Below are 14,585 nucleotides of genomic sequence, written 5' to 3'. Positions count from 1 at the left end.
TACAGGAAGCCTGAGGCAGAGTTGCTCTGCCCCAGGCTTCCTGGAATCAGCTGCTGATCAGTTTCAGCAGCAGCTGACTTGGGGACAGTTGAATCTGTATGTAAGTCAGAACTGACGGTCAGTTTCAGCAGCGGCTGAATCTGGACGCCAGTTCCGACTTACATACAGATTCAACTTAAGAACAAACCTACAGTCCCTATCTTGTATGTAACCCGGGGACTGCCTGTATTGGTTCAGACACACTTCTACCTGCGAGACTGAGATTTTTTAAATTATTATTATTTTTTTTTCCTTTCCCTGTTTGAGTGAGGCTTTAGAGAGGGAGTTCTCCAGGTAGAGGAGAAGCAGATACAGGAGTCTTGAGGGAAGTGGGTGTTGTGTTTTGGGGCTTTCTTGCTGTGTGCTGAGCTTGTGTTTGTGAGTGAGGGTTGGTGTATGTTCTTTTTTGTTTTTTGTTTATTTATTTATTTTCCCCTGTGTTTGAGAGTGAGGCTTTTTTTTTCCCACCTCCCCTCTGCCCCCCCCTTTGATGGAGTTTGTGCTGTGATTGGCAGATGGAAACTTGGATTCCTTAAGGATCCCTTCCATGGTTTTGTTCAATATCTTTATAAATGATCTGGATGAGGGGATGGATTGCACCCTCAGCAAGTTTGCGGATGACACTAAGCTGGGGGGAGAGGTAGATACGCTTAAGGGCAGAGATAGGGTACAGAATGACTTAGACAAATTGGAGGATTGGGCCACAAGAAATCTGATGAGGTTCAACAAGGACAAGTGTAGAGTCCTGCACTTGGGACGGAAGAATCCCAAGCATAGTTACAGGCTGGGGGCCAACCAGTTAAGTAGTAGTTCCGCAGAAAAGGACTTGGGGCTTACAGTGGATGAGAAGCTAGATATGAGTCAACAGTGTGCCCTTGTAGTCAAGAAGGCTAATGGCATATTAGGTTGCATTAAGAGGAGCATTGCCAGCAGATCCAGAGATGTCATTATTCCCCTTTATTCGGCTTTGGTGAGGCCGCATCTGGAGTATTGTGTCCAGTTCTGGGCCCCCCACTACAAAAAGGATGTGGACGCATTGGGGAGGGTCCAGCGGAGGGCAACCAAAATGATTAGAGGGCTGGAGCATATGACCTACGAGGAGAGGCTGAGGGACTTGGGTCTGTTTAGTCTGCAGAAGCTAAGAGTGAGGGGGGATTTGATAGCAGCCTTCAACTTCCTGAAGGGAGGTTCCAAAGAGGATGGAGAAAGGCTGTTCTCAGTGGTGACAGATGGCAGAACAAGGAGCAATGGTCTCAAGTTGTGGTGGGAGAGGTCCAGGTTGGATATTAGGAAAAACTATTTCACTAGGAGGGTGGTGAAGCACTGGGATGGGTTCCCTAGGGAGGTGGTGGAATCTCCATCCCTAGAGGTGTTTAAGTCTCGGCTTGACAAAGCCCTGGCCGGGTTGATTTAGTTGGAATTGGTCCTGCCTAGAGCAGGGGGCTGGACTTGATGACCTTCTGAGGTCTCTTCCAGTTCTATGATTCTATGATTTAGATTCCTTCACAATCATTTCCCTTCCCTTCTTACTTTGTAACTTGCCACGTTTTTCATGCTTTTACTCAGCCAATACTAGTGGAAACACCCTACAGATATGCAGTAAAGAGCAGCAGTGGAGCCTTCTGCAAATCCTCCAGAAATCCTCCCCCTCTCCACGAATCTCATGATAAAAATCAGTTTCTTCGAATTTCTGTGGGAATAAACAAAACTACAATATCCTGGGCTTTCAGCATCCCCCAGAAGCACAAACTTACTGTTTATTTAGCCATCCTCATCACTGCTCAGCATGGGGAAAAGAGAGGGGATTAATCCCTATAATCTCTGCTGCCCCTTCCAAAATAGTCCTTCCTCTCTAGCGTATCTCACTGTCCAGATCTACTTTCCTGTGGCAAGTAGGAGTTGGCCATACGGATCCCAGCCCAGGCACCCTATGGACAGTAGCTGTCTGTAATGTTTTCTGAACCAGCTGTGTGACAGCTATGATTTCCTGGGCCATTTCCCCACAGCCTCTCCCCAGCACCTTCTTTATCCTTCCTGCAGGACCTTCCTCTGGTACCTGATAGCATTTGTCACTGCCAGTCCTTCCGCAGTGCCTTCTTATCTACGCAAAAGCTTATCGGATAGTCCACTAGTCCCTCGACTAGCTGACTTAAAAGCCAGTTCCCCCTAGCACCATCTCTGCGAGGGGCAGGCGGCTAGTGGGGACCAGGAGTGAGCCCTGGGGTCCAGGATCTGGTACCTAGTCCCAGATGCATCTCTGCTTTTTAAATGTCTTAAGAGATCACTCCCCATTTATTGACTAATCGAAAATCCATCCACTTGTCGATTAATTGATTAAATTAAATGTAACATCCCTTGCTCCTTGTGCACACTGAAATCAAGGGAAATCTTTTTAACCAGTCCTAGCCGGTTCTTAGTTGGCTCCTGATTAGCCTGTGTTAATTGGTTCTAGCAAGTTCCTGGTTGACTCCAAGTGATATGATTGCTCCGGAGTAGCCCTTTTTAGTTGACCCATGGAAAAGGGACCTGTTTAATCTGGGGCTTTTACCTTATACTTGCCTTTTACCACTCACCTGTAGCCATATGACCTGATACTGTCACAATAGCTTAAAGAAAAAACATTTGAAACTGCCCAGGAGATGTTCCTATTTCCTCACAATGAGTTCTAATATGTGCAGCATAAAACCTACTGCTCACAAAAAAACGTATTAAGGCCAAAACAAGTTACAAGTACTGGGCACTTAAAAGTTTATTTGGCTACTGCTTTCTGTGCACGGGGTCATAGTACCTAAACAGATAAGTGAAGGCCAGAACCAATAGTTCATTTCTGGGATAAAAATAAATCAAAACAGAGCAAGAGAAAAATCATACTGTGCTTTCTGAGCTCTCGGTCATCTGCTGCTTGTCTGGAAACTGCAGGTTTGATTCAAGGAGCGCTTCGCACACAAAAAGTCTTGGTTCACTCTGGTCCCAGAAGTGACTAACAGGGATGCAATTGTGCAGTTCTGGATGCTCAGTGGCACTCCTGCAAGATCAACGGGAGGACAAATATGTAAAAAACCAGTGGAACATGTCCCAGGCCACTTATTCAATTCATTACCATAAATAAGGAATGAAACATACCATGAGATAGCCCAAACTATCATCACATATATAAAATAAATGTTTAAAAGTTTTCTAATATTGTGCTCAAGATACAATAAACTCTGGCCTGAGGGCCACATCTCGGCATGGAAATTATATGGAGAGCTATGAATGCTCACAACATTGAGCACTCAGGTGTAGAAGGGGATGATGGCTCCTGCTGGGGGTTCTTGGAACCAGACAGAACTTGTTCAGGGTAGGTGGGATTGGGTTCTAAGTCCCCCCCAACTGTGTATGAGGCCCGGGGCCATCTGGGGCACAGATATTGCTGGGGTGTCAGAGGGGTTTTGCTCGTGAGGCTTCAGGCAGGCAGCTGAAGAGCTCTATGGGACTGGTTTGTGGCCTGTTTGGGAAGGTCTCCAGTCTGGGGCTGTAAGGTGCCCCGAATCTGAGCAATTCGCCCTGAGTGGACGCCCTCAGCTGTGCCCAGACCCGGCCCAGTCCGTCACACTCCGGGAGGAAGCAAAGGGTTGGGATGCGGCAAGGGGTAAGGGCACTGGCTGAGGAAATATTTTTCTCCTCTACTGGTGCCACCAGAATGAAAGGGGGAAGTGAAGGATTTAGAACAAAGCAAAAAGACACCTTAACACCTCTCTCCACAGTCTAACTCAGTGTTTCTCAACCAGTGGTGCGAGTACCCTTAAGTGTACTCGAGAGAAGTCTGGGGGGTACATCAACAACTGAAATTTGGAGAAAACTGAATATTTGTGGTAAGTTTTACAGCGTTTCATTATTTTTGTACTTTTTATACCTAAAAATTTCATCATCTGCCTGGCTACGATTAAGTTGTTTAAACAAATGTGTTGCAATGGTAGAAAAAAATTGTGTGTGTCTGAAAACTGTAGGTACTACTGGTACTTTTCATTTTATTTTTTTTTAAAGGGGGTGCTTATAATTTTTTTTAAAGGGGTACTTTATTAAAAAGAAAGGTTGAGAAGCACTGGTCTAACTCATGACAATTAATCCCCAGAGTTAAAAACAAGATTATGGTTTATGTACAAAATTGGGAGGTTTTAGATATTACTACCACAGCTTTTAAACTTTATGTATCAAATTTTACCATTGAAATATGTGAATCTGAGGGGTGGAGGATTGCAATTTTTTGGTGCACTCGCCATTCTTAATCTTGCAAAAGAATCCTGACAAAAGGTTGAAACCTGAATGGCTCCTGCCACACTGGGCTGCACCTGAAAAACCTGCAATAGAACCACTGGGAGAGATTTTGTTGCCTTTAGGAGGATGGAAAAGGGAAAGCAGAGTGAGTTATATTATTAATTATTATTATTGTTATTACTTTTTTAATCATATGATGCTGACACTCATTTCAGGATTCTACACACCAAAAGCATATATGGCAGATGATGCCAATGTGTTTTCTCCACTTGCACATCATCTGACACAGATCCCCCAGTTTTAAAGTAACCTCTGCCAGGCTGAGCAGATTGGGTTGCCAGATGGTTTAACCAAAAATATTGAATACCCCTACCCCCCAAAAAAAACATCGGGGAAAAAATTCTGAGGAAAAAAGAAGGGAGAGACCAAAGTTGTTGAGCAAATAATAAAAAAAAGAAGACCCCGAGAGTTATTAAGCAATAAAATAAAATAAAATAAAATAAAATGCATGGCCCCTTTAAGAAATGCTTTTGAGGCTTTTTGGCCCTAACAGGGTGCCGGCGGCCGTCTGCCACCTTGACTTCCTGCTCCAGACCAGACAGCTCCCCTGCGAAACCAGGCAAGCACCCGGGATTTTTGCCTCCTGGCTGGGAAAAAAAAATCAGAAAATACCGGACATTTTAGGACATTTCAGGTGTTCAGTATTTTCTGAATTTTTTTTACCGGACAGGAGGCGAAAATAGCGGCCTGTCTGGGTCCATGCCGGACACCTGGCAGCCCTAGGAGCAGAATGCTACAGTTTAAAGCTTCTACCATCTTCAAATTTGCCCTGTTGCTGTCTTTATCTGGATGACTAACCAAAACCTAACAGACCCCAAACCTGCCTTTTCTGCTCCCACAAATACACTGGGCACTCCTGGGAACCTCTCATTTTTCAGTGCTTATGTCAATACTTGCATGCCTGTCTGTAATATCTACAGGAAGGATTGCTAAGGCAGAAGCCTGCCCTTCAAAAGTAGTTTGGCATAAACAAAGAACCACAAGGTATATTTCTGTATGGAGAAATAGAAATTTGGACCAGTATGATTTCACCATATTCTGAGCCTCATTCTTGGTTCACTACATGCCACTGCTTTGAGATCAAATTTCAAGCTTATTATTTATTACTACATGGTATAGTTTGTAAATCAAAACATCCAATCTAAACAGCTATAAAGACATGCATTTCATGGAAGTGAAATGAAAACATTTTGATGAGCAATCCAGTGATCCCTATAAGCTGCAAGGTAGCACAGCTTCACAGGGCTGATCAATCACCTGTGAAGCTATGCTGCCGCACAGCTTAGAAGGAACACTGCAAGTTCCTTTCCTACCCTCTAGACCAGTGTTCGCCAACCTTTTAACACCCAAGATCACTTTTTAAATGACAGAACAAGCCAAGATCTACCGCCCCGCCCCTTTCTTGAAGCCCCGCCTCTTCCTCTCTATACTCCTCCTCCTCTCCACCACTTGCTATCCCCAACCCTTATACTGCTGCTTTTTTTTTCCAATTCTTCTGTAGGAAGAGATTTTTCCAACATTTGGCCTATCTAGACTGGACCAAATGTCAGAAAAAACCACTTCTTTTGGAAGCTCTCTTATTCCTCGTGGAAAGAGGAGTATAGGGGTTACCAAAAGAGCACATTTGCTCTTCCACTAAAAAAAGCAGAAGAACAAACGCATCCCTGGATGCAGAAGTGTTTTTCTGGGATATTTCCAGAATCCTGAAAAACTCCTGCAGTCTAGCCGGACCCTCGCTGGGCTGAGGCAGGATGTGTAGGCTCTAGGTGGGAATGAGGGATTTGAGTGTGGGAAGGGGTGAGAGGTGCAAGCTCTGGGAGGAAATCTGGACGCAGGAGGAGGTGGAGAAGGGGACGCTGGCTCGGGGAGGGGGCTCTAGGCCGGGCAGTGTTGGGGTCAGAAGTAGGGTTGGGGTACTAAGCAAGCCACAGTCTTGTGAATATGAGGGTTCAGGAATTTGGATTAGGGTATGTGAGGGGCTCATGACAGAGTTTTCCAGTGTATGATAGGTTCAGATGTTGGGTCTGGGGTAAAGGGGAGTGCAGGAGTGTTATGTTGCTGAGACCAGATGGGGGCTTGGCCCCAATTGGAGGTTTGTTGGCCAGGCTTCATTTTCAAATAAAATACTATGTCAAACACAAAAAGTTTCTGCATTGTCTTTATTTCTGAGAAGGGCAGGGAACCTGTTCTGAGTCAGGGGTCACTGTCCCACAGAAAAGTCAGTTGGGGCCACACAAGTGAGATGCAAAATAAAAACTCCTCCAAAACCCCCACAAGACTCACTAATGTGGCCCCAACTGTGTTGGTGGGAGCAGGGGACATGGTATTGGTGAAGGGTTCCAGGGGGTACCAGGACAAGGTGCTGGGTAGGGTACCAATGGGTGCTGGGGCAGAGGACAGGGTGCTTGTAGGTGCTGGGGCAGGAGACTGGGTGCCAGGGCAGGGGACAGGGTGCTGGGGCAAGGGCCTGGGGCAGAGGACAGGGTGTCAGTGGAGGCAAGGGACAGGGTGCCGGGGTGGGGACAGGGTGCCGGCAGGGGCAGGAGCCAGGATGCCAGTTGGAGCAGAGTGCCAGTGGGAACAGGGGGCAGGGTGTTGGCTGGGGCAGGGAATCCTCTGCACGTGCCTTCCCCGCTCCCCCCAGAGGAAGGAAGATCCGGCAAGAGCCTCCTCCTGGGACCCCCCTTCCCCACAGAGAAGGGGAGCCCCGGAGCATGCCTTCCTTCCCCTCTCCCCCTCCCCAGGAAGGAAGCCCTAGTGCACACTTCTCCCCGAGACTCCTTCCTCCTCCCCGGCGCACGCTTCCCCTCTGGACTCTTACCTCCTCCCCCGCAGAGGAAGGGGGCCCCGGTGCGTGCCTCCCTGCCCCTCCCCCCCCAAGCCCCAGCACACGCCTTCCTCCGGGACTTCTACCTCCTCCCAGCGCGCCAGAGTGCTGGAGGAGGGGAGCTGGCAGCGCACTTCCCGAAACCCTGGAAGTGGCGCGCAGCTGCTGGACTTCACTCTACCCCGCAGGAAGCCTACACTACCTCCATTTTGAGAGGTAGGTAGTGGGGCTTCTTGGGGGTGGGGGGAATTGGAGGGGCCCCGAACGCCTCGCGACTGACTGGTTGAGCCCTCCCGATCGACCAGTCGATCGCGATCGACGGGTTGGTGACCACAGCTCTAGAGTCTGCTTGGGGAAGTGGATGAGCCCCTACAGATTCAGCATAACTATCCTGAGGATCCAATGTGTATGACCCAAATCACTAATATCACTATAACGTCTGTGCATGCAATCTTTACAACACTCCTCACCACTGTAAACTTGGGCAACAAGAATGTAGAAGTCCGATTCTTGTGTCAAAATAAAACGTGAATGTTCTAAACATTAGTCAACCATAACAAGGATCGATCTGGTTAGCAACAAAATGTCCCACTCAAAGGCAGTAAAAGCAAGCCTCAATAAATGTATCTCAATGGCTCGATGTCAGGATGGCGGTCGGTTTCTAGCGGAGTGCCCCAAGGTTCGGTTCTAGGACCGGTTTTGTTCAATATCTTTATTAATGATCTGGATGAGGGGATGGATTGCACCCTCAGCAAGTTTGCGGATGACACTAAGCTGGAGGGAGAGGTAGATACGCTTAAGGGCAGAGATAGGGTACAGAATGACTTAGACAAATTGGAGGATTGGGCCACAAGAAATCTGATGAGGTTCAACAAGGACAAGTGTAGAGTCCTGCACTTGGGACGGAAGAATCCCAAGCATAGTTACAAGCTGGGGACCAACCGGTTAAGTAGTAGTTCTGCAGAAAAGGACCTGGGGGTTACAGTGGATGAGAAGCTAGATATGAGTCAACAGTGTGCCCTTGTAGCCAAGAAGGCTAATGGCATATTAGGTTGCATTAAGAGGAGCATTGCCAGCAGATCCAGAGATGTCATCATTCCCCTTTATTCGGCTTTGGTGAGGCCGCATCTGGAGTATTGTGTCCAGTTCTGGGCCCCCCACTATAAAAAGGATGTGGACGCATTGGAGAGGGTCCAGGGAAGGGCAACCAAAATGATTAGGGGGCTGGAGCATATGACCTACGAGGAGAGGCTGAGGGACTTGGGTCTGTTTAGTCTGCAGAAGCGAAGAGTGAGGGGGGATTTGATAGCAGCCTTCAACTTCCTGAAGGGAGGTTCCAAAGAGGATGGAGAGAGGCTGTTCTCAGTAGTGACAGATGGCAGAACAAGGAGCAATGGTCTCAAGTTGTGGTGGGAGAGGTCCAGGTTGGATATTAGGAAAAACTATTTCACTAGGAGGGTGGTGAAGCACTGGGATGGGTTACCTAGGGAAGTAGTGGAGTCTCCATCCCTAGAGGTGTTTAAGTCTCGGCTTGACAAAGCCCTGGCCGGGTTGATTTAGTTGGAATTGGTCCTGCCTAGAGCAGGGGGCTGGACTTGATAGCCTTCTGAGGTCTCTTCCAGTTCTATGATTCTATGATACATATGGTTTTGCCCGAATTTAAGTAAAATCAGTTAAAAATATACTGAAATCAGAGAAATCCCGAGTTTGTGCAGCATTCTTCCAGCATTAAAGAAAGGCTTCCTACCCAAGGCCAGCTCGAGCCATTCCTGCATCCCGGGCAGCGGGCGCGTGACGCATGCGTGGCCCCAGCGCGCTGCGCACCTTACAGCTACCATCAGGCGCCACGCGCCCGGGGCCCGCGCGGCACCCCTTAGAGCTGCCATCAGGTGCCCCTCATAGGTTGGCGTCCCGGGCAGCTGCCCGGCTAACCCCCCCTTAATCCGGCTCTGCTCCTACCATAAAGCCACAAGCCAGAATTTCCAAAGCGAAGTTTTCTTACCTTCCAGGCTCTTGTCCAGTGTAGAAGGACACAGGTCCACCGTTCCCTCGTCCACCCTTGAAATCAAAGAGTGTGACTGTGTCCATTTCAACATCATAGAAACAGATCTTAGAGTCAAGACTCTCATCAGCCTATGGAAGGGGAAAAGAGAAGGAGTTGGAACCATCAATAGAAGAGACCAGCACGGTTAAATTCAGCTGCCTATAAAGCCCAGCCAGCAGCATAGGAGCCAGCCAACTCCCGAAACAAGGGAGTCTCAGCAGGGAAACTGAAACAAACTGGTTTTGTTTGGTTGGTTTCTAGGGTTCTTTTTTGCCTCCTTCACAGTAGTTCAGCAGAGAAGGCTACAATGGCAGCAGTGATCATGAACCAAGGAATGGAAGAGAGAGTGAAGATGACTGGATATGGAAGTTGTGGGAATGTAAAATATTCTAGAGTGGGTATCAGAAAGGTGCTTTGTATTTAGGAAGTGCCACCTGATGAAGAGTTAGATCTGAGAGGCTGATCACCAAAGCTGATCTGGAGAACAGAAAGCTGTTACCTGCCAGGAGTTAAGATATGGAATATGGTCCTCAGACAGAAGAGGATCCTAATGGGAGCAGAATAGACTCCAATGATTGTCTTTCGTGTGGGAACAAATAATACTGCTAGATTCCCACTCAAACACGTCAAGGAAAACTATACTAAGCTGGGGAATATGCTGAAAGAAATGGAGGCTCAGGTGATCTCCAGAAGGATTCTATCTGTCCCTAGAAGAGCAAAGACAAGACAAGATTATCATGATCAACAGATGGGATCAAGCAATGGTGCTATAAATAGGACTTTGGGATATTACACTACTGGGAGGCATTCACGGACAGAGGACTGTTCTCATAGGATGGAGCTGGTTGACAACTGATTAAAAGAGCTTTAAACTAGGAATTTGTGGAGATGGGAGATGCTCACGTAATCTCCAACCTGATTCTAACACTGAGAGAAGAAAATCAAATAAAAGAGAATACAGCAATGGAGAAATGGAGAAAGGAACAACAGAGGGTGGAGAATAGATGACAGAAGGAAAGACAGTGCCAATAACAATTGCAGGAACAGTTAAATGTACAGTGCTGACAGTAAAATGACTGTTACCTAATCAGGTGAGGAATCTGGTTGAAATAAAGCAGAAACCTGAAAGATGTCTGTTCATCAATGCAAAGCACTAGACGTACTGGTGCAGTAAATTAAATCAGATATCACAGGGTTAATGGAAACGACAGACAGCAGCTGTGACTGGAAGACAGATTTTGAAGAATATGCGCTCTTCAGGGAAGACAGAATAAGGTGATGGAGTAGAATTCTATATTAATGATGAGGAAGAATGTAAAGAAATTAGAAGTGATGGAATGGATCAAATGAAATCTGTTTAGGTCAAAATCAATTTGGGGAGAAAAGTAATAGAGGTTGCACTAGGATAGTGCTTGGATCTGCTACAAACCCCCAGGACACGATTTGGATATGAACAGAGACTAGGGAAGCGAATGGCTTATTGGTTCTGGTTAACCAGTGGGGGCTGGAGCAGCACCCCACGCGCAGCTTCAGCCTCGCAATGACCATCATGAGCAGAGGGCACTGCAGCCCAGCTGGAGCAGCCCCTGTCCAGGGAGGAGGGACCACACTAGTCCCGGCCGTGGTGGGCCCCCCAACCAGTTCCCCTTTAATTGGTTAACCAGTTAAACATTATGTTTCATTGGTTAACCAATTAAACGGGATTTTACATCCCTAAAAGAGGCCTTTAATAATTTTAATGAAATAAAAACTCCTGGGAATTGTGATTATGGGAGACTTTCATTTCAAAGATATAGATTGGATGACAAGTGTTACTAGCAAATATAGGACCAGTTAGCAGTTCTGATTAACCAGTAAGGGCTGGAGCAGCTCCCCAACCACCCTCAGCAGGGGCTGCTTCAGCAGGCAGGCCAGAGCAGCCCTTGTCTGTGTCAGGCCCGCCCAACCTTCCCCCCGCAGGTAACAGACTGGCTCCCTGGGAGTTGGGGTCAGCAGCCCTTGTTGGCTCCGCTCCTGGGGAGGTGGCTTCACTGCAGCTCTGCAGTATAAAGCATATTTGTGTTATGCTGCAGAGCTCACAGTGTGTGTAACCATGTAACTATTATGATTTTTAGTAGTTCCACGGGTACATTTTTAAACCACTTTTTACATCCCGGCTGTGTCTACACTGGGCCACTTATTCCGGAAAATCAGCCGCTTTTCCAGAATAAGCTGCGAGCTGTCTACACTGGCCCTTGAATTTCCGGAAAAGCAACGATGCTCTACTGTACAAAATCAGCCGCTATTCCGGAAAAACTATTCTGCTCCCGCTCGGGCATAAGTCCTTATTCCGGAACACTGTTCCGGAAAAGGGCCAGTGTAGACAGCTCAGTAGTCTTTTCCGGAAAAAAGCCCCGATCGCGAAAATGGTGATCGGGGCTCTTTTCTGGAAAAGTGCGTCTACATTGGCCACAGATGCTTTTCCAGAAAAAGGGTTTTTCCGGAAAAGCAGCCTGCCAATGTAGACGCTCCTTTTCCGGAAAAACTGAAAACGGAATAGTATTCTGTTTTAAGCATTTCCGGAAATTCATGCCAGTGTAGACACAGCCCCTTAGAATACAGCAACAGCGGCCCTCTTGGGGAGAACTCTGGTGAACCAGATCTGGCCCATGGGCTGGTACTTGCCCACCAGTAACCTAGAGACAAACAAGTGGGATAAAATACAACATTGTTTTATAAAAGGTAGTTCCTTCCAGACCAACCTGATCTCCTTCTTTGAGGAGATAACCAATGTCCTAGCAAAAGAAAATGCAGTAGATCTAATCTACCTGGATGTCAAGAAAAGCCTCTGATATAGTTTCACACGAGAAAGTATTAATTTGGAGAAGATGGGGATTAACACCAGACTCCCAATGTAGGTAAGAGACTGGTGAAAGGGCAGGCTACAGCTGGTCCGGCTGAAGGGTGAACTGTCAGGCTGGAGAAAGGTTACCAGGAGTATCTCCGGAGTGAGCCTTGTTTAACATTGTCATTCATGGCTTTGGCAAACAGTGTGGGACTGTGCCAGTGCCCCTCTCGTATACGGAATGGATCTCGTCATGTTCACCAACGGGGAGGTGATGTGACAAATCACCTCCACATTAGTGTGCAGAACAAAATTACCAGGATGGGGCTAAGGGGTTCAGAGTGTGGGTTGGGGTTCAGAGTAGGGCATAGAGTTGGGAGTGAGGCTGGGGGTGCAAGTCTGGCTGGGGGAATCAGGGTATAGGCAGACTGCCCTGGGGTTTGAGTTAGGGGACTCCCCCTAGCTCTCTCTGCCAGCAGCACAGCACTCCAAGAGAAGGCACCTTACTCTCCCACTGGCATCACGGCTCTCAGTGGAGGAGGGTCTCTCTGCCCCACAGCAGCACGGAGCACCAGGGCAAGGGGAGAGAGCTGTAGCAGCTTTGCATGCCCCAGTTTGCTCTCCTCTTGAGTTCCTGCCTACCCCTTACCTCTCTCCTCTTAAGTCTCCTGCTGCATAGTCATGCTGCCACGCAGCACAGCGGGAACTTAGTAGTGTGCTAATAAAATTTGCAAAAACACACAAAGTTGTAAGGTACTGCCTATATGGAGAAGGACCAGAATATCATTCAACAAAATTTGAATGATAAGTTAAATACTTGTAGGCTTGAAATTAGAGCAGGGGTTCTCAAGACAAAGTTTTGGTGGCCTTAGAGTGCGACCAACAACTCTCGCTGGTAGTTGCTCCAACACCATTCCCTAAAATATTTAATTAGCTTTAGGGAAAAATAAATATGCCCATATATTTGTGTCCAAATCATTGTAACGAATGCATTGCTAGCTATTAAGCCTGTTGTGAAAAGCGAAGTTAGCAAACACGCAGGTATCACTTCTCATAGCAGGCTTACTCAGCCCCGGAAAGACTGGGGACATATTAAGCCCTGGAGGGAGGGGGAGAGATGGGCCAAGGCAGGCAGCAGGGGCTGCAGCCTGAAGCCCTGTGGCTGGAGGATGGAGCCCAAAGGTGGACACCCAGAGTGCAAGGCTGGAGACCAAAGCCAGAGCCTACTCCTCTGAGATCCAAAGGCTGATGTCCAAAGCCTGAGCTCCACTGCTCGTGGGAAGGTGGGGAACTCACCCACTACCTGTTTGTCTATTGTTGTACCCCAGGTGTCTCCGGCAGGGGAGGGGCAGGAGGGCCCAATCCCTGCTGGTAGCCCCAGCAGCCAACACCAAGGCAGTGCATCCAGGATCACAAGGGAGGGGAAGGGACCACTGCTTTGCTCCCCCCATACCAGCCTAGGAGTCTGTGGCTGCAAGAAAAGCCCTTGGTGGCCACATCTGAGAAAGGCTGAACTAAATAAAGGTTTCTAACCATCAGAGGAATGAAGTTCTAGAAAAGCTTTTCAAGGAGAGAAGTGAGGGGGGGGGGGGAACCCCTAACCCATTTTAAGACTGAACTTGGTAAATATATGGAGGGGAGGATATGACGAGATTGCCTGTAATGGCATATGGCCAATCCACAACTTCCGTTAGCAAATATCTCCAGTGGCCAGAGAGAGGATACTAGAGGCCTTGGACCTATACAAACTTTATTTTAGTGCTTCTATCAATGCTCACACCAGAAATTCTGAATCCTGAAAAGGGCATAGAAAGTGTGGGTTTATATTAGAGAAGTTAGCCCATTGTCTACATTATTGCTAGTCTGGCATTTGGCATCACTCACAGACCTTAGTGTGGTGGGTGGAGAGCCCTGTCTCACCTTGTTGATGAGGATACTGACTTTGTTGCCATTAGCATTGCACTTAACAGATGCAATGCCCCCCAGGCCAGAAAAGAGCTCAATCAAGTTCTTACTGCTGCAATGCACTTTCGCCTCCCTGTGGGGACAGACAACAGTGATTAATGTTGTGCCAAGAAAAATGTTAGCGCTTGAAAAAAACAGTAACAAATATTTTTCAAACTTCAGAAAAGATCTTTAATAACCAAATTAAACAGGCCTGAGCATCCAAATCCTTGAGGTCTTCTCACAATTTCTACCTTTGGTCCCAGATTCTAGCTTCCCTTTTAGAGGCTTAAACACAGCAGGAGTAAACTTCAATGTTGTGCAGTGTTCCCACATCAACAAGAAAAACCTGACATTGGCATCTCTAAGGTGGAATAACTATCCTGTCCCATGGGGCGTTCTACTAGTATAACTATAATGCTAGCCAGTTCTTCCATGTAGAAAAGTCCTAGGCTCTGTCTAGACTGGCATGATTTTCCGCAAATGCTTTTAACGGAAAAGCTTTTCGTTAAAAGCATTTGCGGAAAAGAGCGTCTAGATTGGCACGGACACTTTTCTGCAAAAGCATTTTTTGTGGAAAAGCGTCCGTG

General features: G+C 47.3%; 1 protein-coding gene across 6 annotated transcripts in view; it reads right to left on the bottom strand.

Moving 5' to 3' along the window:
- Positions 1-14,585, bottom strand: part of IFT140 (intraflagellar transport 140) — a 213,456-nt gene that overhangs the window by 102,278 nt on the left and 96,593 nt on the right. For all 6 annotated transcript variants that reach the window (XM_075898985.1, XM_075898987.1, XM_075898988.1 and 3 more), the window contains 3 exons: positions 13,972-14,089; positions 9,186-9,316; positions 2,911-3,064 (listed from right to left, as the gene is read on the bottom strand). In XM_075898985.1, coding sequence (XP_075755100.1) covers positions 2,911-3,064; positions 9,186-9,316; positions 13,972-14,089 — 403 coding nt within the window. The remainder of the gene's footprint in view (positions 1-2,910; positions 3,065-9,185; positions 9,317-13,971; positions 14,090-14,585) is intronic.

This window comes from Pelodiscus sinensis, chromosome 16 (genome assembly GCF_049634645.1).
Source record: "Pelodiscus sinensis isolate JC-2024 chromosome 16, ASM4963464v1, whole genome shotgun sequence".
Taxonomy (NCBI): domain Eukaryota; kingdom Metazoa; phylum Chordata; order Testudines; family Trionychidae; genus Pelodiscus; species Pelodiscus sinensis.
Note: the sequence above shows the minus strand (reverse complement) of the source record. Positions and strands in the feature narration are given on the sequence as shown.